The 23,073-nt window shown below is 35.3% G+C and overlaps 1 protein-coding gene across 4 annotated transcripts in view; it reads right to left on the minus strand.

Moving 5' to 3' along the window:
* The window catches only part of LOC116996220 (CUB and sushi domain-containing protein 3), a 617,877-nt gene that overhangs the window by 180,984 nt on the left and 413,820 nt on the right, over positions 1 to 23,073 (minus strand). For all 4 annotated transcript variants that reach the window (XM_033059469.2, XM_033059460.2, XM_033059450.2 and 1 more), the window contains 3 exons: positions 11,622 to 11,813; positions 4,507 to 4,645; positions 2,247 to 2,434 (listed from right to left, as the gene is read on the minus strand). In XM_033059469.2, the coding sequence (XP_032915360.1) occupies positions 2,247 to 2,434; positions 4,507 to 4,645; positions 11,622 to 11,813 (519 nt within the window). The remainder of the gene's footprint in view (positions 1 to 2,246; positions 2,435 to 4,506; positions 4,646 to 11,621; positions 11,814 to 23,073) is intronic.

Genomic DNA, 23,073 nt, shown 5'->3' on the forward strand with positions numbered 1-23,073 from the left:
CCCCCACTTCTCCTCGGCCGGTAGCCTCACTGGTTTCCAGTTTCCCCTGGCCAGCGGCCACGGCTCCCGCGGTTCCCGACTCGCCCCGCATGGCTGCAGCTCCTGCGGGTCCCAGCTCAGCTCACAGCTTGCACTTCCATGTTCGCTAATTTCCAAAATTTGTACATAAATAAGGTGCACCGGACTATAAGGCTCACTTCCGGGTTCGGGGGAAAATTTTAGTCAAAAGGTTGCACCTGATAGTTGTGAAATTACTGTAACTTTTCACCTCGTGTATAACACGTGGTGAGGCATATATAAAAAACACACTGGTCCCTTTTACAAAGTAGAGCAGCAGCACTTCTTTGCTTAAATCTGGATCAAGAATTCAAAGACACTGTCTCCCTAATAAATATCCTTTACATTTGGATTGGTGGAAAGGAGGAACACTTTGATTCCATGACACAAGACTTCATTCAACATCACAGAAGAAAAAAATTGGCCTCTTTAAAAATAATTTTTTTCTTGTTCTTCAGGAGTTCTGCAATCCTGAATCACTTCCTACCGAACTTCCACCTGCATTTATTATTTTTCAATGGTATTGAAAAGAAGAAATATATTTAAGTGAACTGAAACATTTCATAAATTTGGGCTCATCACTAACTACTTTTGAGACTACTTTTAATTTTTCAGGACTAGCTCATACTGTGGAGACAACTTCCTTGACATCTAAAGGACATAATGACTGTAGGAAAGTATAAGGAGGCTTCACAGGCTTTACAAAACAATACATAAATTATTTCTCTTCTATACCTTTGCGCTTACGAATTTCTCCCAGAATAAATGGAGAAGGAAACAACATCAAGGAGGTTTATAAAACCTGTATTTTCTTTCTGGTTGTGTTTACAGAATACTTTCATATTCATTTAATAACGAATATTTCTGTTTCTGAAGCCATGCAGAGGCAGTTATGAAAGTTCCTATTGTTTATATATTTTGTAAGTTTAATTTTCCTGTTTACTGTGCTATGACTCAGACAGATCTGAGACAGGTGAGCAACTCTACTGTGGTCTAACATATAAAGGTCTAGACAAAATATTTTTTAATTTTCCATATTGGACTCCTAGATTCTAGCATGTACAGTAATTTCACAATTATAAGCCACACTATTTTGACTAAAATATTGGTCCCAACCTGGAAGTGCAGCTTACACTCAGGAGCGGCCAATATATGGATGAGGTTCAGAAATTTGCCAACCCAAAAGTGCGAGCCTGCAGCAACCCTGAGCTGGGGGCCGATCCGAGTCCGCGTGGTCCCGGCGGGGGAAAGGTGGAGCCGATTCGAGCCCACACAGCCCCAAGCTGAGCCAGTAAACCCCGTGATCCCACGATTCTGTTACTAATTGGCAACTTTGTGAAAGTTTCACAAGCATCCTCGCTGCTAATGAAAGGGTGGCTTATAATCCGGTGCGGTTTATATATGGACAAAGAACTAAACGTTGCCGACACCTGGAAGTGCTGCTTATAATCAGGTGCGGTTTGTAATCATGAAATTACTGTAATTTCATTTTACAGGATCTTAAATGCACCTAAATCAACATGACCTGCTATGTAAAATAAAAAATTAATAAATTCTGGATAAAACATATATATATTTATGCCAGTGCACCATTATTTTTGAAACCTGTAAACTGCTGTCTCCTATTTTTCATAGAATCATAGATTCACAGAGCAGTTTGGGTTGGAAGGGTCCTTAAAGATCATCTAGCTCCAAATATTCCTGCCATGAGCAGCAAACCTTCCACTAGACCAGGCTGCTCAGAGCTTCATCCATCCTGGTTCTGAATACCAGTAAGGATGGGGAGTCAACAGCCTCTCTGGCTACCTTGCTCCAGTGCCTCACCACCCTCAGAACAAAGAATTTCTTCTTAATATCTAATCTAAATTTGTTTTCCTTCAGCTAAAGGCCATTCCTCCTTGTCCTATCACAATATACCCTCATGAAAAATGCCTGCCCAGTCTCCTTGTAAGCCTGTTTCAAACACAGAAAGGAATCATACATTCAACATTACAGATAAACAAAACCATACTAAAAACTTTAAGTTAGCAATCTTTTAACATTATACTCCTATGAATAGATTATTCAGATTATCATATTCTCAGGCAAAACAAAAACATTACCAGGCAGAAAAATTATGAGAAATTAAACCAAAATTTGCACTCATGCACTGAACTTGGTAAATATATAAGAAAAACATTCTTTTTTACCTTTGTACTCCAGGTGGAATCCAGTAAAACTAACAGATCCATCACTCCGAAAAGCCAGATGCATGGTATTTGAACTGCTCTCTATCCTCTCTGGCAGTTTGCTATCTTGAAAGCTCCCAATCAGTGGGCTATTACTGTCTGGCCCATCATAGATATAAAGAAAATCATAATTTGGTTCTATACTGAAGCTAGAGAACAAAAAAGAGAAATATCAGATGGAATAAGTTTTGCCTAACATTTTCACTCTTATTAGCTTAAATTTGAAATTTACTACCGCTGTTTCAATAAAAGGAAAAAAAATCCCTCCACTGTTAGGAAAAAAAAATGTTTTCTTGAAGTGTTTTATTACCAAACACAGAAATACTATATCTTTTGGTTCACACCATAGAAACAATAACTTCCTGCTAGTCAGAGAAAAAAGGAAAGTTTTTTAAACAGAGAAAAAAAATTAGTAACTTATTTCTAAAGGTTTAGAAAAACAAACAACCCAGACCTATTGGAACCCTTAGCAGAAATGCTTCATGATATAATGTACTCAGCTCTCAGCCAGACTAAACACTTTCAGAAGATGATCTTCAGGAATCTCTGGGAGCAAGAAGCATTTTGCCTATGATCAGTTTAAACAAAAATATGAAGAATTCAAATTTCACATTTTCTTCTGAATTGCATTATAGTTTGTTAACTAACTTAGTTAAATTAAAACATAATTTTAGTTAAGGGCAGAGAGTTAATGTGTAAGATTGTCCCCATAAAAAAAGAAAGTTTTCTAGAAAGGTAAGTAGTAAAAGAATGAAAATCCAAACTATTATGTCTCAACTTGGCAGTAGCCCCTGACTGAAATAAATGTAGGCATTGAAGACCTGATAGAGCTCATTTTCTAACTTCTGGTTTCCTTCAAAAATATTTTCTTGTAAAAGAAATGCAAATGTGAAAAATCAACAGCTTTGATTATTAAAGTGCCATAGTTCATCTTGAGTTTAAAAGGATTAGCTGGAGTAAGTTCCACGCAAAAGACTATTTAACAATACTTAGTGGAATTTTCAGTGTTTCTCACTCTAGATCAGTCTGTGTGTCATAAAAGAGGCAATTCTCAGTAAAGATGCAATCTACTTTGACCACGACTAAGCTTCTGAGCATCTATCAAAGATTCATAGCAACTAACCATATTTTGAGATTTTTTAAACTTGGCATTATTTGGGATCTATAAACTGCTCGTAGTATCTGGAGTCACACTGAAAAATGTTGGATTTTTGTTTACTCTAAGATGGAAGGTCTCAAATCTAAATATAGAATATAAAAAGCAGAATATTCTTAAATATATTGAGATCATGATATTAAACCAAATCAGCAAAAGAAGTGCTAGTACACAATAGAAAGTTTCCTTACCAACTTACAACATTCTGAAATCATCAACAAAATAATTATGCTGTTAATTATGTAAATATAACTACATGACTAATTTGCTTAGGATGAACTCATGAAAACACACATTATGTTACTGAGCACCAAGAAGAGAACACTACATGACCCACCTCTCTAAAGAAGTCATCATGTTAGCACTGGTCAGAACCATGCAGACACCATTATAGAGCACCCAGCATAAGAAGAACTTAAATCACAACTACCATTTTAACCTTTTCCTAGTTGGGGTGCATAATTTTCACACATAATATATATATTAATTTACATCATGTATTGCATACAGTGCAGACAGCAAGAATTTCTTTGTGAATTCTATTAAGCTCAATTTAGTCTTGCATTGCGATAAAAGAAAATTCTAGAATAATTCCATTCTGTAGCCACAACATCAGGAAGTATCTTGAGTATCTTTAAATTATGTGGACTAATAAAACTAAATTAAAAGACAACTTTTGAAATTTTGCCTAAACAGCAGGTGTCACACGCAAATAGATGAATCAATAGTTTTCATCATTAAAGACCATCCTGTTTACACTCATTTCAGTCAGTTACTCCATGCTGCCTTGTCAGGAACTGAATCTTAGTTAAATTGAGCACCATCTACCTCAGCATTAGTTTTAAGCAAGCAGCAATGAGTTTCCAAGTTTCACCTGTATGTGTACTGATGAGCCTGACATATTTATTGTAACTTTTAACAAATGTAAGCATTACTAATTCCTTTGATATTCATATCAAGTATACATGTATTACCCTATAGAGATCTGAACAATAATAAAGTTGTAATAATACAGCCAATAATAAAGTTGTAAACATGACTTAAAAATTATAAGTAGCAGCTTACCTGATAAATGCTAATGATATAACATAGTCACTATTAACATTGATAGTCCAGTCACAATCTCTGCTGTGGGGATAAGGATGAGGGAAGTTTGGTGAAAGTATAAAACCTGATGAGCCAGTCAGGTTTCCTCCACAGGGAGCTGTGAATAAAAATAGATTGGACTTGAGGAAGGAAAGTAAGAGACAAAGAAGCAAGTAGCAGCAATCTGTTCACTGACATTTAGTGTTCTCCAAAAGTTAAACAAGTGAGGTATTTACAAAGCTTTAATAGAAACAAACAAAAATTATATTCACATTTTGCCTTAGACATATACTAATATTACTATGTGAAACACTTTGTTTTGAAATCTGTCTTTCTGGTTGCATAACATTATTTCAAGGCTTTTCTAAATATACTGTGAACTTGAAAAATGCTCTGGCTGCATGCATAAAAAGACTTGACTGGATAAGATTTCCTCTTCCTACTTCTTGTTAAAGACATTCTAAAAGAACCTCCTTAGGCTATGAAACATGATGCTTACATTGATAATGCAATTATCTGCTTTTTCACCAGATAACAGTGATTAATTCAGACCAAGATGGATATAATATAAATTAAATTTTAAAATATTCAAGTAATTGCAGTCATCAAACTCAGAGTTAAATAAAATAGCTTTAAGAACAATGAGAATAAAACAACCACATTTTTCTATATGGCTTTGAGGTTCCCAAATGCTGTGGGGTTTTGGTCCAGATAAACAAATAGTAAAAAAGAAGGAACACACAGTGAAATTTTGTTCTTCAGCATTCCTTATCTGAGACTTCATGCAGAAACAAGAGAATAATCAGGTTTCCTAAAGATCTTTTTTGAAAGAACTTCTTAAAATGTTATTCAAAATATTCCAGATAAGATTTATAAAGATTTATAATTTTGGAAGCTTTAATTCTGCTGAATGATCATCTGGGCCTAGGAAAGTAATTGATTACTCAGGTCTTCTGTAACAGAGATTCTGAGAGGTTTCAGGTTATTTTAATCTATTTTAGAATCATGTAGGTCAATGAATCAACCATAAACATAATACTACCAAGTCCACCATCAAACCATGTCCCCAAATGCCTCTCCATCTATGGTACATATTTAAAACACATATGTATTTTAAATAGTTCCAGCCACTTCCCTTATCAGCCTGTTCCAATGCTTGGTAACCTTACTGGTGGTTAAGAAATCTGCCCTTATATCCAATCTAAATCTCCCATGGTGCAATTTGAGGCCATTTCCTCTCATCCTGGCATTTGTTACTTGGGTGAAGAAATGAGCACTACCCTCAATGCAACCTCCTTTCAGCTAGTTGTAGAGAACAAGAATGTCTTCCCTGAGTCTCCTTTCCTCTAAGTTACACAACATCAGCTTCCTCAGATCACCATCAGGTGATCTTCATTATGCTGTTCTCTGGACCCTTTACCAGCTTTGTTGCCCTTCTCTGGACTTGCTCTATTACCACAATGTCTTTCATACCAGAACTTAACAGAGGATGTGACGTGTGGTCTCACCAGCACCGAGTACAGGGGGACAATCGCTGCCCTGGTTGTGCTGGCCATACCTTGCTGATACAAGCTGGGATGCCATTGGATTTCTTGGCCTCTGGGCACACACTGGCTCATATCTGGCAACTTGTCAACCAACAACCCCAGGTCCTTTCTCACTGGTCCTTTTCCCCAAGCCTGGAGTGCTATATAGTGTAGTGCAGGACTCATCACTTCACCTTATTTAACCTTACAGCAGTGGCCTTGGCCCACTGATCCAGCCTCCTCAGATCCCTCTCCAGACCCTTCATACCCTCTAAGAGATCAGTACTCCAGCACAACTTAGTGACACCTGAAAACTGAGAGCATGCTCAGTCACCTCACTCAGATAGTAAGGATGTGAAACAGAACTGGCCCCAGTACTGAGCCCTGGGGAACACCACTAGTGACTGGCCACCAACTGGAAGTTCACCCTGACTCTCTGGGCCCAGCCATCCAGTTTCAGCAGCTAACCTCTGAAGAGTTCACCTGTCCAAGTTATGAATAGTCAGTTTCTCCATGAGAATCATGTGGGAAATAATGTCAAACACTTTACTAAACTCTGGATAGTTAACATCCCCTGAGCAGGTGTCCTTGTCATACAAGGAGATCAGGTTGCTCATGCAGACCTTGCCTTTCATAAACCAATGCTCTCTGGGCCTGATCCTCTGGTTGTTCTGTATGTGTGGTGTGATAGCACTCAAGAGGATTTGTACAAGATGATATGTGCAGGTATAATTCAACCTGCTGGCAAATAAAAACCTTATGGTGCCTTTCAGTGCCTAAAGAGGGCTACCAGAGAGCTGGAGTGGGATTTTTCACAAGGTCATTCAGTAACAAGACAAGGGGGAAGTGTTTTAGACTTAAAGGTAGGTTTAGATCAGGTTTTAGGAAGAATTATTTTCTGGAAGAGTGGTGAGACTTGTAGTAAGTTTTCCATGGAATTTTTGGATACCTAACCCTAAAACTGTTCAAGGTCAGGCTGGATGGAGCTTTGAGCAATTTGGTCTAATGAAAAGTGTCCCTGACATGGTAGGAGGGTGGGAATTAGATGGTCCAACCCAAAGCACTCAGTGAATCTATGATTCTATGAACTAAATCAGAGGTCATTTATGAATCCAAGTAAAATACTCAAGTAGATTAACATATCCACAGTACATATGAGTATAATCTTTCGACGTTTTACATATCTATTTATATTAAAAGGGAGTAATGAATAGCAAAATTAACTCAAAACAAAACACAAAAATATTAGAATCTTAATTTACATTTTGGTATTAAAATTGGTGATGAATCATAAAATCATCATTTTGTGTAAAAGCAGTTAGAAGCTGAAACAATGCCTGGATTTAGGAACACAATAATATCACAAATTAATACTACTAGCAAATGCATAAAATATATATTCCAGGCCTAGTACAATTTGTTTTTCTTTTTTTTTTTTTTTGACAACCACTGAATACAATTTTTATAACAATAACATTTTCCCAGATGTTTACAGTCAATAGATAAAATTCCATTAGCTACAACTGAACAGATGAGAGAAATTTCATTTAGTGTGAAACATTTACTTAGTTTTACAATAAGGATAATAATTGCACTTTTTCTATCTTCAAAAAATTAAAATTTGTATTGCTTCTAATTAAATGCATCTGCTGTTGAATGTTCCTTTGTCAGAATTTCAAAATGAGTAATACTAAATTATTACAAAACAAGATATGTCAATTGATTGTAAAAGAGTTCACTGTAATTTTCTGTAACCTTGTTAAAGTAAAAGTTCACGTAAACAAGGAACTGTGAGGTTGTATAGAATGCAAAGGCTGCTTATCAGCTAGAACTAATGTTCTTCAGTATAAGCCTGTACATTCCTCTTTTTCAGGTACTTTAATGGCTCAGGTTGCACTCTCTGCATATTCTAGGAATGAAAATGTGAAGAATACCAAAGAGGATATTTAGGTTGTTCACTGTAACTGGGCTTCACTGAAATGAGCACAAAACTGTATGAGTCTGATGATATTTTTGAAGTACCCTGAACTAGCATATAATAATACAAGGAAGTTAAATGCTATGTCCTTGTTCCAGAGTAAATTCTGCCCATGTCTAAATTCATGATACTTTCCTGAGGTCTTGATTTACTTTAGTTTCCTGTTAGTTCACTGATAGAATATTATCATATTAGCAACTTCTTTCTTACATACTTATTCTTTCTTTACACACAACAGCAGTTACCTTTGCTGTTTACAGTGTCTCCATTTAATTCTTCCCAAGGTCTGTTGATAATCAAAAAGGGAATAAATGGAAAGTACACTAAGCTAGACAGACAGCCACAATATTTTTAATTTCAAGGTATGCCATTTACAGTAGTAAAAAATAATGATAAAAAACATAATCTTCACCTTCGCAAAATATCTCCCAGATAGTTTTCTTCAGATAGAATGATTTCAGATTATTTTAATTTTCAGTCCATAAGACAGCAAATTGAGAATTTGCCATAAAATTCATCATCAAATGAAAAAAAATGTTAGTAGATTATATTTCCTTTTCCAGTTTACTATCTTCTCTAAACTTAGTCATAGACTTTCTTAAATTCTTACATGTTTCAGAATCCATAATTTTCTGAATTTAATATGTAGAAAGTTATTATTGCCATAACCTTATTTCTAACTGAGGACAGACCATCTCTAAAAACAAAGTTTAAAGAACACCTTTTATTGTATTAGACATAAGAGGTAAGACTGAACAAATATAACAGCTCATCTAGAAAGAAAGGCAAATGTCAAAACACTATGAAAAATATATTTTTATGTGTTATGCGGTAAAAACCAGATGTAGGTTAGGTGAGCCTATCTTTATAAACCGCTGTGTAGACACAGTGGAAAGCAACCACTGAGCCTTGCTGTCTCTGTGATGATCTCAGCATTCATTTTTTCTAAATGAATAAAGTATAGGTTGGGGTGGTTTTTATTTAAAATCTATTTAATATCTCTAGGAGGCAACAAAATCTTATTCCACAGCTTTCTGGTTTTTCTTTCTTTCTTTCTTTCTTTATTTATTTATCGAATTGCTTCTTAAGAAAGAAATAGAATATATGGTTTCAGGTCTCAATTACGTTTTTTTTTTCTTCCTTTTTTTTTTTCCTTTTTTTTTTTTCCTTTTTTTTTTTAAAGACATATTAACATATTAAATAAAGAATCATAGTATGGTTTGAGTTTGAATGGAACTTCGAATATTATCTAGCTCAACCCCTCTGGTGATGACCAGGGACCTCTTCAACTAGATCAGGTTTCTGACAACTCTGTCCAATCTGACCTAGAGTGTTTCCAGCGGACACCTCTCCAGGCAACCTGCTTCAGTGCTTCACCACCCTAACTGTAAAATATTTCTTCCATATATCTAGTCTGAAGATAAATTAAAATAATCACAAAGAATTATGAAAAGACTTCTGAAATACTACTGCCTATTAGTTTCATATAGATGATTTTGAGGAAAATACCACTGGAATTAAGTGCTTACAATAAAACCTTTCTTATAAATATGAAAAACAAGACCTTGCCTGAAACTAAACAGTAAAAATAAACAAAAATAAGCCACAATAATAATAAAAAAAAAAGTATGCATTTCTGAACAAAGTCTGAAACCTCTGGGTGACCGCCTATACTTCCCCTAAATGTATAGTTAACCTGAATCTTAAAATGTTTTTTGCATACCAGAACTTTTAATTTAATCCCCGAGAAAATTAAGCAAACATAATCACTTAAGATTCTGATATCTGAACAAGATTGAATACAGAAAATCTTTGGAATGGAAAACATGTAGCTATTTTTACAGCACAGGCATAAGCCAAAGGACTCCAATTTATAGTTTCTCAGAATATCTTTAGTATAGAAGAATTTCTAATTACTATTTTTCATTTAAATACGTAAATCATTATTTAATTCTTGGTTATTTTGCCATTGCTACTACCTTTGAAATGAAGATATTCTTAAAATTTTGCAAGGCAAGACTAAGGTAATTTTAAAAAAACAAGGCACTCCCACAGATAAGAACAATTAAAACGTACATTTTCCTAGTTTTGAGCATTAATAATTAGGAGGTTTGAAAAGACACTTTGGTGTGTAAAGAGCTAATAAAATAGACCTAGAACTACATACCTTAGGAATTATTCCTGCCTCTTACTCTTTCATCAAAATTATGGGGTTTTTTTCTAAAACTTTGAGAAATTATGATGATGTTGAAGTTATGTGTAGCATAAGTATTGCACAGCTGACAGGGATGGAAGCAACGTTAATGAATATATAACAGGTTATGAGGGAAAAAATCAATGAACTTCAGGGTGCACTGAGCTATAAGACACAATTTTGAAATCACTTAGCTCTAAGGCAAGGTTTGCACACTCTAGTCTATTAGCAGTTCATATTCCCCAAGAATGTATCATTATAGGAAATCAATAGAGGATAACTTCATGCTTGATATTTGGACAAATAAATCATCATAATAAGCATTCTTGTTACCCTGTGTACAGCAGGTGTTCTTGCATGAAGTGAGGAACTTACCAGTATTAGATAAATGGATGCATGCAGCTAAAAATCAAGTGTATGCATATTTAATATGTGCTACAGACAGAATGTCAGTCGAGTGCCTACACCTACATTTAATCTATTTTGTAATATCATCAACTCAATATTGATAGTGATTAAAAGTGCTACTATTGCTTTATAATATGGTAATTATTTATCAGTTGAGACATATTTTTAAAAACAGCAATATCAAATAAAGACAGCATGATAGAATAATATTTTAACTTTAGGGCCCGGAGCCCAAGAATTCCTTTTATTTTTTCATTTAGATATCTATAGATGCTCAGTTTCTGTTACCATTACTATAAAATGCATATTTTCCCACTTAAGTATTGTAAGAGATGAGAAATAAAATATTATTTTACTGCAGTCTCCCAGAAAATAGTCTAAAGACAGTTCTTGTCTTCAAGCCCATAAACTCACACTACACAGGAAGGCATAGTAAGGAAAGTAAGAACAGAGAAAATAATACTTTAACACATTAAGTAGAATAACCAAGACACCAAGTCAGCACTGTAGTGTTTGCAAACACCTGTCTGCAGATATGCATGAACGGGGTAGATGGTGTGCATGCAGAGGATATGCAAATAGAATGCAGACCTTATTTGCAACAGCTAAGGTCAAATTAAGTTTATTTAGGGAAAGAGTGTTTGAAAGCTGTACAGTGTTCCTTGCAGCTGTAATCTCTGGCAAGTTCCTCCCCACAACGTTTGTCCAAGAATAGACTGCCAAGGATAATAGTCATTGGTACTGACTTACTTGCTTTCCCTGTCCCAGATCATCAAATTATAAATTAGATGGCCCTGAGGGGGGGAGCATGAGAACTATTATACTAACAGCTACAGAGGAAAGGTTTTGATTATAACTATCAGAGGTTGATGTAAAATAATTTTTGTGTGGTACATATATTTTCTTTAAACAAGTTCCTAGAACAGTGTGATTCATTATATAATGATTTCTATTTTTAGGAAAGCAGTATTTAATTTTTTCTGCATACCTATACAAACTGGTGGGTTTGGCTGCCAGAAGTACCGGTTTTCTACCTGAATGCAGGTTATTCTCTCATCTCCTTGAAGTTCATAGCCAGGGTCACACTGAAAAATGACAGTGTCTCCAGGTTCTCTTCCATCACCATTTCTAGTTCCATTCATGGGGACACCAGGGTCGCGACAGGCAGTGGCAACAGAACCTAGCAGAAAAATTTAAAAAAAAAAAAATATTTTTGAAGAAAACCCCAGCTTTTCAAACTTTTTTTCCCCCATTTTTGTTAAATTTTTCTAATCAGGAAGCTCTGCAAACTCAAAATTTTCCTAATCATCTAAAAATGTTGAGAAATCATCCAACAATCTGCTACATTTATACTAATTTTTGCTACCTCCCTTAGTTATTAAAATAAAGTGCCTAATTTTTCTTTTGCTTTTTTTTTTTTTAATTCTGTGAAGCACTGCAGTATATAAAAAGGAAATGAGGAGATTTCCTATCACCCTGGGCATTTAGCACTTTTAACTTAAAGCAGTTTTTAATATGAATAAAATTAAAAGCAGAATAATGGCTTCAGGTTTTCCAATAAAGGTATGCTTGTACATGTTTTCAATTCTCCACAATTCTATCGTTCATAGATATATCTATGGTGTAATATTTAGCTGTGACCTTGGAAGTGAATTTCATTGATCACTCATGTCTATACACTTGCAAATGACCTATCTACAATGCTAGACTTTTGTAGTAATAATAAAGAAATCACTACAGAAAACACACACGGATCTAGTCTGAGAGAATGTACAGCTATATGGAATCCATAACTACGTATTATTATTAATATAAAATACAATCAAAATGACTACAAAAATATTTTTAAAAAAGATATTTTCCTCATGATCAACGTAAGAAATATACACAATAATACGCAAGCTTAAGTAAAAAGTAAGTACATCAACATTTATTTCAGTAAATATTATTGCCTACTAACATTATAGAACTGAAATATGTTATACATATTACAAATAAATACCAAATGTCAGACTTGCCTGTGGAACTAGTCCCACTGAGCTCAGCAATCTGTGTAACATAAACACAAAGTGGCAGTACTGAGATTTAATTCAGATGGTCTCTTTCTGGGTAGGTAATACCATCAGACAGCAATCTTTTCATCCAAAATGTGTGTGGGCTTTGTATTTACATTGTTTTTGAAGAGCAAATTTTGGTCTAAATAGTTTATTTTTCTAAAAAGAAAACAAAAAAAAAGCCCTGCAAGTACCTTTCTTTCCAAGATGTACTTAATAAAAAAATAATTTACTCGATTGGGATTTTTATGGGGTTGTTTTTACACATAGGAAATACTGACTATAGGGAAAAACTCCCCACAAATAAATCCACACAAAAAAAATTTAGTATGAACAGAAGCAAAGAGAAAATTTTCCTTCTTAGTCCTCAAATATTAAATACATATTTATTTCAAATGTTTCATAATAAATGAAAGACAAGGTTTTTTTATATTTTCATGCAATTTTTAAAAACTTCTGCATTAGACACTACCATGACTCCTGTTTGTATCTTTAAATATGCTGCGGGGTTTAAATTTAGAAAAAATAGTACTAAAATACGAAATTACTAAATTCACTGGACTGTACTAGCAGATCTTGCAAATGTTTCATGCAAGACAATAAGATAAAAGCTAGATTACACTAGAATAAAATATAATCAAATATGAAAAGGTTCAAAAAGTTCTTAATGCAGGTCAGAAGTAAAAGAAAAAAATCCTTAAGGGTAAACACAGATTGAACCAAGTAGTAAATCTAGTCATATATTAATGTGTATCCCTCCCTGCTGAGAACACAGGACACACTCTATCTTTTGATTGGTGCTGGCCAGTCAGAACAGTCCATATTGGACAGAAACTGTGTTCTGCCCACTTTAATGTTGTCTGCCTTGAATTTTACCATAAGCAAGAAAAACACTTCTCTGCTTTATCTAAAACATGCAATTCCAGAAGAATGGGAGCTGATTCTTACTCAGAATTTGCAATCAATCTTGAAGGCCAAAAGAGAGAAAGATGATGGTATTAAACTTGTTATTGTCTATACATCATATTGCTCTTACTAAATTGCATCATTCTGCAAAAAAATTGGATATGACTGAAAAAGACATGAAGGGGCCACACAGGAATTTCTGATACAATCTGTTTGGATTTTTTAATCACTTAGTAATATTTATGCAAATTATAATATGAGGTCTGTGTGCCAAACTTATAACCTTACCCTTATTTGCCCTGTATAGTAGTCATCTTGCATGCTTGCACGCTTGCTCAATCCACCTCCTGGTCTTTTGGCTTTGTAGCCAAATTGATGAAGCATGGATTGGATAAGTGGAGTATGAAATGGGTGGAAAACAGTTTGGTGCGCCAGATTCAAAGAGTGTCCATGATCCAAAACCTAGGCAGGAGCTGATTAGCAGCAGTGTCCCTCAGGGGTGGTTGTTGACTTCAAAATTCATTAAAGATGGGGACAACGAAACAAAGTTAGCTTTTGGCAAGTTTACAGACACTGGAAGATCAGTTGATATGCTTTAGTGCAGGGATGCTATTTAGGGAGGTCTCAGTAGGCTGGAGAAAAAGCCCGAGAACATCTTCATGAGGTTCTAAAAATGAAATTTATCCAGGACAAATTAATCCCTAGAAACAATTTAACAGAGAGCAGCTTTACAGAAAAGGGATGTAGAAGACAAAAGCTCTTCTAGGAACCATGTGTGTAGCAAAAGCACAAACATACTAATCAGAAGACGCAACAAGCTAAACTCCAGCTGTATAAAAGAAAACACTGTCTCACTTCAAGTGTGGTCAAACATTTATTTTCTTTTTTTTTCAGAGGTGTTGTTACGCGTTTGACTGTTTTGTGACCAAGCAATTGGTCTAGAAGTCTCCAGAGGTACTTTTCAACTTTAACTATTCCATTAATATTTTTAAACTTTGCAAATTCACACTAAATGTACAGGATCTAATTTAAAAATAAAACCACTTCTTTAAGACTGGTTTTTGCACTATAATACTAGAATGCAAAAGAAAACTTCTCTGCTCCTATGCCATCATCTGAGTTTAAGACTTTTAGGTAGATGATTTCTAGAAGTCTAACTCTCATTCTTTTCAGTGTTTGTTCAGCATTTTGCAAGCCTCCATTAAAAGTATGAAATCTAACTGAAGGATCTATGAACTGGTTTGACAGACCATGTGAGCTCAACAGGCTGAAAAAAAAATACACTAATTTATTCTGAATGAACAAGATGTAAGAAAGGAATGCCATTAAAAGTAATTAATACACTTTGCTTTATCATAAATAAATAATAATTTATTAGGTTAGATTTGCCTAAAATCTGTAGGAATTTTTGCTTCTATGTTTTCCTTAAAGTGCTACTTAAAGGAAGAGAGAAAAAAAATCTGCATAACACTACTGGTACTATATGATATGTGATTTATTTATTTATGTATTGCATGACATTATCCTCAATATCATCATCAAGATAATAAAACAGGGATGAGTTCTTAGTGAAAGCAAACTTTAGATCTACAACGCTGCTAACTTGGAGCACTTAGTACAATTTTTCACAGCCTTTGGAGATGTGGTAGGGTAAAAATAGAAAATAGCCTTAGATAGTTATGCATACTGGACAATTCAAATATATATACAAGGTTTAGAAACATCTTTTGCTCTAAATTTTTAAGTTATAGCTATATAACAATCTTTTTTTTTCTTTTTCTTGCTGTTGTTGAAAGCAAGAACTCCAGTGTTTTGTGTCTTTCACCTCCATGTCAACATATACACATATCCATGCAGAGCATTTCAACAACTAGAACTGACAGATTTAGATTGCAAATTTCAGCTGTTATTTTACTTTACTGGTAATTTTAAATGCTGGTAAAGGCCTATGCAAATAAATTATGGAAGAATATTATACTTTATAATGGAAATAAGTGAGCATTACAGAATTCCTAAAAATGACTGCTACTTTAATCTTCTTATTTTAACTAATTCATTTTAAAAAGAAGAAATGCAGAGAAGGTATCCAGAGTTCCACAACTGCAATGAAATTATGAAATTAAAACATAAATAAATAATTCCTTCATGGCATTTCTGAAAATCATATATCTTGTTTTGTAAGCACATAAGTCTAAATGCAACTTGTTTAATTAGGAATGGGATTAATTTAACTTAATCTTGGCCATGCAAAGCTAGATATCTTATTAATAAGCTTTTCCCCCAGATTCCCTCTGCAATCAGTAGCACAAGGGAGAAACTTTTACTTAAGCTTGGCACTTAACAATCAAATGCACTGGAACAGAAGGAAACACATGATTTTTTTTTCCATTGAGACAGATATCCTGTATTGATAATATATTAAATGTGTAATCAATATTTCAATAATAAATCTGTTGGTAATTTTTTTTATTGCTTGTTGTCATATATTTACAGTAATTTCACGAACACAAGCCGCAGCAATTTGACAAAAATTTTGGTGGAAACCCGGAAGTGCGGCTAATAGTCGGGTGCGGCTAATATGTTAATAATTTTCTGACATTTACAACCCCAGACCTGCAAGCCAGAGTGCCGAGCCAAGCACCTGCCAGTAAAAGCCGGCATTCTGCGCTTGTTACAGTGTTACCGTGTTGCCCTGGCTCCCTGCAGGCAGCTTGGGGGGCGGGGAGAGAGGCGGAAGAGTTCTCTTCTTCCCTCCTCTGCCGCAGCCCAGGGGAGGAGGGGGGGGGCGCCGCCATTGCCGCGGCCCGGGGAGGACGGGGGGGGCGGGGGACGGGGGGCGCCACCATTGCCGCGGCCCGGGGAGGAGGGGGGGGGGGGGCGCCGCCGTTGCCGCGGCCCGGGGAGGAGAGGGGGGAGCCGCGCCGTCATTGCCGCGGCCCGGGGAGCCGATGGGAGCCCTGCGCAGCCATTGCCGCGGCCCGGGGAGGGGGGGGGAAGTGCGCGCCGCCATTGCCGCAGCCTGGGGAGGAGGCGGGGTGCTTTGTCCGTGCCCGCCGCCGCTGCCGTAGGAGCGGGGGAAGCTCCGTCCCTGCCTGCCACCGCGGGGCAGCGCCGACCCGGGGTGACCGAGCCCAGTGGCAGCGGTGGGTGGCCCCGAGCGGCAGCACCAGGCTGGGCCACCTGGCCCCGTCAGCGGCCCCTAGCGGGCTGAGCCTGCACAGCCTTAGCTCAGCCAGTAAACCCTGCCCTCCCGCGGTTCTGTTACTGATTGCACGCGGGTCCTCGCTGCGAACGACAGAGCGGCTTATATTCCAGTGTGGCTTATCTATGGGCAAAAACCGAAATATTTGCCAACACCCAGAGATGCGGCTTATACTCAGTGCGGCTTGTATTCGTGAATTTACTGTACCTCGAAAAGGAGGTGGAATTTTCTTTTGATACATAAATTTGTCAGAATAAGAATCCTCAAACACTTTATTTTTTGAGGGAAAACTTAAAAAATAGTTATGTAAGAAGGAGACTGGAGAAAGATTATCTCAGTACTGTATGTAATTATAGAATTAATACATCGCTGGAGAGTTAGCATATATTACCCATATATTCAAACTGAATTTCTTAATCACAGCTTTCTGTCATGTCTGCTGTAGTCATAAGGCTTTTTTTCATGTGCCTGACTCTAGCCCATCATTACTACTGTTAAAAGCTGTGTATGTTTGCAGGTTTTGGTTTTTTTTTTTTAATTCAGGAACCTCAATCACCGCCTTCAGCATTCCCATGAAAATTTATGGAGTAAACAAAAATTCTGGGAATAATAAAATTTCTGATGTCTTTGATAGTTTACCTGCAATGCAATCTTGAAAGCTTTCTGGAAAAAAAAAACCAACAAACAAGCAGGCTATCACAATTCCCCATAAATTTATGTATAAAGCACTAAAGTTCTTTGTGACATATTAGAGCTGATAAAGAAAGAAAACAATTCCTCATATTTTATTATATTACAATAATTGGAAACTTAGGGTTTAGAAAGTACTGTCTTGAATAACTAATAAGCTGTGACTTGAGAATGCAATCCATTAAAGTCCCATTAAAAACATTTTTATGGGAAATAGACAAACTTCAGATGTGTTATTACCTAATATATGCAGCATAATAGGTGTGAGAGTGACTGTGTAGCACAAACCTATGAGTGATCATCTGAGAGCCTTTTCTCCCTAATGAAGATAGAGAAATGCAGAAACCTATTTTATTTTTTCTCTAGGCCCTGCTAGTTTAGAATAATCACACTGCAATCAGTCAAATCATTTGGGTTAGATAAAGAATTAAGAGACAATTCTTGATCAAAAATTCCAGGATGGGGATGAATGCAGCTCATGCTCAAGCTATTAAGTAGGTGAGAGATTAGTGAACATATTAGATATACAGAGCTTGTATGTCTCTCTCCATGATCAGAGTGACAGAAAGTGTTTCAGCATAGTGTTATGACACACTTCTGAGCTGAGTATATTTGTAAAATAAAACTCCAGATTGTGTTTTGGTTTGCAATGGTGCATGGCTTTGGAGCAGATGAATAGCTTTCATTTGGATGAGGCTAAATTTGAAGATACATTACTGAACTATGCTGGAATGACTCTGAACTAAGAATATCTCTGAACAGTGTTGCCAGCAGTGGTTCAGTACCAGCTGTTTCCATCTGTGTATCAGCTCCTCTTAGTTCTTCTGTGTGATGTGCTGACACAGAAATAACTGAAGGACCCACAAGTGAGACTTAATATCTCAGATAGCCATATAGACATATTCTCTAATTTAGGCTTTGATCATGAGATCATCAATCCTCCAGAAAACAAGTGCCATTGCACAGGCAGAAATATTTACTCTGGGAAGTTGTTTATCTTACATAGTTCCTGCTAGGTGACTTGAATGAAGTAGAGCAGAATCTTGTTTAGAATCTTCACAGCCAAACCACGCAAAAAATTCAGTTCCCTTCCTCCCAGGACTTGTTTTTTACTAAGAGCATTCATATAGACAGATTCATATGTTTTGAGCAGTGGAGATGAGGGAATATCCCAAATCATCTCTTTATGAGCTGTACAATACTATGCAAATGCTACTACGGAGCCACAGAAACCATTAAACTTGCATTCATATTCAGAAAATATGTAAACACAGATCTACAAGTGTCCTTTACATGTGGTATAAAAGAATTTTGATACAACTTTTTAATAATAATGAGGCAAAAAAGTATATTTAATCCATAAATCAGAAAATTAAATATTCTAAATTTATTATTTCTGCTTCAAAAGGGATAAGTTACTGCCAGGATCAAAAAGTTTCTAAAACTTTATAAGCCTAGCCAATTTAATAAGTGACTGAAATATTCTAAAAGGACAGCTCTATTTTCATGCAGGAAAGATACCTAGAAACATAGCATTAAAAGTGGGACAAGGCTATAATAGACTCCACTGATGCTGGAAACAATATAATAAATGTCTTGGGATTTCTTGGCGTTAACAGTGATTTCTCAATTTGATGTTCTAATGCATGCTGAGCCAAATATAATTAAAGAGTCTGAATCTTAAACCTGGAGAATTAAGGGAAAAAAGGAATACCTTTTCTTTTCTTTTTTTCCTTTTTTTTCTTCCTTCAGAGCCCACAATCATGTCAGCAGCTTCAAACCTTCCAAATTGCAAACTCTTCATAACACATATCATGTCAAAAAAAATATTATATGCTTATTTAAACCAACATATTCTTTTAAACTCCTATCACTTTAAATAAAGGCTTTCTGGTATTGCTGTTTTTTCAAACTCACATCAGCCTGAACCAATCGTGACTGCACCTTCAAAATTCAAGCTGTCTCAGAACCCACATAATACCTTTACCCATATGGACACTGCAGTCTCCCTGAATTTCTAATGCTGTTTGAGAACCAGGTAAGCCTGGTATTTGCTATCTCAAATCCAACCTTCTATAGAACTTTTCCTGAAAAAGAAAGAATAAATTATCCACAGTGTTTTCATTGTCTTCTACCAACAGAGGCACTGCTGATAGCATTTCTTTAATCTATTTTTAACTTTCCTTGCTGCTGTAGATCTAACAGAGATTTAGTAGCATAGTCATTGTAATTCTTAAGTAAATTCTAACCACAGACTCCATTTGTTGATTTTGCATAACTTCATGGATTCTATCTAAGTTTGTCAGTTATTGTTTAAAGATTAAAATGGGAAAATATTAGGAATAAATCACAGAATTTCATTTGGGACAATGCATCCTTTTGACGAAGTTAAACATCTTGCACAACCAGGGTTTCCTATGTTGCATAGGCAGCTCTCTGTGTTAAGGAAACTTCCCCATCCAACCATCCTGGACCAACTCTTGTAGTCACACTTGCACAGCCAAAGCTTGGTCCAAGGCTTCTTCATAGCTACACACCCCACACTCACACAGTCAGAACAAGTTTCCTTACCAGCTTGACCCTGTCTCAGACATCAACTGAACTTGGTTTAAAATTCCTGTTTACTCTGCAACCTGGTATAGTCTCTTTTTGGGGGGATGAATGGGGGAAGAGGGTAACAGTGGACATCAAATATTTTCTTAAGGGTCCTTATCTAATTTTACTATCAGGTAGGTTAGGATTATAGATAGGTTATCAGAAAGGATAGGTTATGGATCTTACTACTAGATACATTACTTTTTCTTATTGTTTTTGGTTATGTCAATTTATACTAGTTGTTAAAACCATCCAAAGGGCTCCACTTCTCTTACCATGTCTTATTGGAAAGCTCAAGAGCTATTTTATTTTCAGTTCATAAGCAATAATCTTTTTTTTCCATTAGTATGAACTCCTCAGAACAGGTATAATTTCTTAAGAATTTCTCTGAGCTTTGGCACTGAGTATAAAACTCAGGCCCAAATAAATAATCTGACATATGGTTTCAGATAATTTCTGAAACTCAGTAGAAAATGGATACTGTGTCTATTTAATCATACCAACAACACATTCCATCTGGGAAGAAGTATTTTGAAAATCTTAATTTCATTTAGATTGCATGTTCAGGGCTTGGAGTTTTTGGAACCTTTTGGTTCTTTAAAGCTTTTATACAAGGTCCATCCCTGTGTCAAACCACATATCCTTTGCATTTACGTGTGCATACAGTGAGATAGAAATAACTTCTCAAAAAGGAGAAATTATGAGAACCTTGGTCTACATACAAGGGCTGCTCATGCAGTGAAAAATCTTACCAATGGTAATTCAGTTCTTAGTAGCATTTACATTAAAAAGATTATTAAGATGATCAGAGGTAAAATATGTTTGTTTCATTTGCTTGGTTGCAGAATATTTTGCAACCTGTTTTGTTGCAACTGTTAAGGATATGGTCGTACAACAGAGAACAGCACTTCTGTTTTACCTTGTATTTTAACTGAAATCTCCTGAAAAGAGGGGGAGATTTTTCCTAAATTTTTTAATTTCAAAATTTATATATATGCATTATAGCTCTATAGTTTCAAAACACCAAGAATATTTTGATAGTTCTTAAAGATATGGCCAAATCTTTAATGTATCTGAATTTTTTACTTTTTAAAAATTTTTCCATTAATTCTTTTTATTTGTTTGTTTGGGTTGGGTTGGGTTGGGTTGGGTTGGGTTGGGTTGGCATGGCTTGGGTTGGAGTAGTGTACTATAATGGATAAGTTTGACGTCGATACAGATTTGCCTCATTATTTCGTAATATTCTATCCATACACTTGAATGTCATTACCCTGATCTTTGCTAAGGCAATGATTTTTTTCTGTTGCAGTATTATACTATAGTCACTTGAAAAAAAAAAAGAACACTGCCAAAGAATAGCTTCTGTTTTCTTCAGCATTATACAGATTACATCTTATCAAAATAACAACAGAATATATATGAAAATAAAGATTTTTAAAAATTTTGTGAGCTTTTAAAATTCATCTGGTGTAGATGAATTTTATCTCGGACTGCATGTCAGAATATGTCCAGCTCATAATTGAAGACACCAGCCCAAAAATAATTTCTTCCACATCTTCCACATTCATACACATGGGACCAAAAGATGAGCATTCATCAGCCAAGAGTCTTTTCTATATCTGTCAATCATATCATCAGGCAGATTATTGGAATGTTGGAAAGAAAAAAATAAAATTTCCTTGACAAAATAATAGCAGCAAAGTTTCCCTTTTACATTACTATGTTACAAAATGGCTATCCCTGGACAGAAATGGGGTAAGAGAGAAAGTAGAACAGACAATGAGCTGAAAAATTTGGAGTCAACTCCATTGTAGCACGGTGTTTGCACTACATTGATGGTTGGAATTGATGATCTTAGAAGTCTTTTCCAACAATAATGATTCTATTACAGATAGATGATATAGATATAGATAGATAGATAGATATACAGATATAGATAGATATAGATATAGATATAGATATAGATATAGATATAGATATAGATATAGATATAGATATAGATATAGATATAGATAGATATAGATATAGGTATAGGTATAGGTATAGATATAGATAGATAGATATAGATAGATATATAGATATAGATTATAGATATAGATATATAGATATAGATATAGATATAGATATAGATATAGATATAGATATAGATATAGATATAGATATAGATATAGATAGATATAGATATAGATATAGATATAGATATAGATATAGATATAGATATAGATATAGATATAGATATAGATATAGATATAGATATAGATAGATATAGATAGATATAGATATAGATAGATATAGATATAGATAGATGTAGATTAGATCTAGATCTAGATCTAGATGATATAGATATAGATTAGATGATATAGATGATATAGATGATATAGATGATATAGATATATATTTATGCCAGTCCCTCTAAAAATTACTTCTCTCTATATAGATTTCTGTGTGTCACAGTCAATCACAAGCTTACAATAAAAACTCCTAGCATTTTCCTTTCCTTTGTTATGGATCACATACATTAAGATATGCACTTATTTTACACTCAATGACTAAAAAAGAGAGATGTTCAACTGAGAGGAGGATAAGACCTTGGAGAAACAGAAGATAATTCTCAAAATATTTGTCTATCCTGTACATTTGTGAACTCTACTGTAATCCGAATGTAGGAAAAAGGTAACTGTCCTGAAGACGTACCTGTACTTGAAGGAAAGATCCCATCACATATGTGCATGTGCATATATCTATAAAGGATGGCACATGACTGATAAACAAATGAAACTAATGATACTGAAAATTATGAAGAGAAAATCTATCTCCAAAGTAGCATTAAACAAAACCAGAATTTCTCAGTGACAACAGAGAGCAGAATAACTGTGGCATCTAATTTATCTACCATTGAAAAATGGCTTCGCCACTCATGTGATTGAATGTCAATTCCACACTTCTGTCATCTATATAAAATAATTAGCAATTTACCATTTTCAAGACTTCTG

The sequence above is a fragment of the Catharus ustulatus genome, chromosome 1, assembly GCF_009819885.2.
Source record: "Catharus ustulatus isolate bCatUst1 chromosome 1, bCatUst1.pri.v2, whole genome shotgun sequence".
Taxonomy (NCBI): Eukaryota; Metazoa; Chordata; class Aves; order Passeriformes; family Turdidae; genus Catharus; species Catharus ustulatus.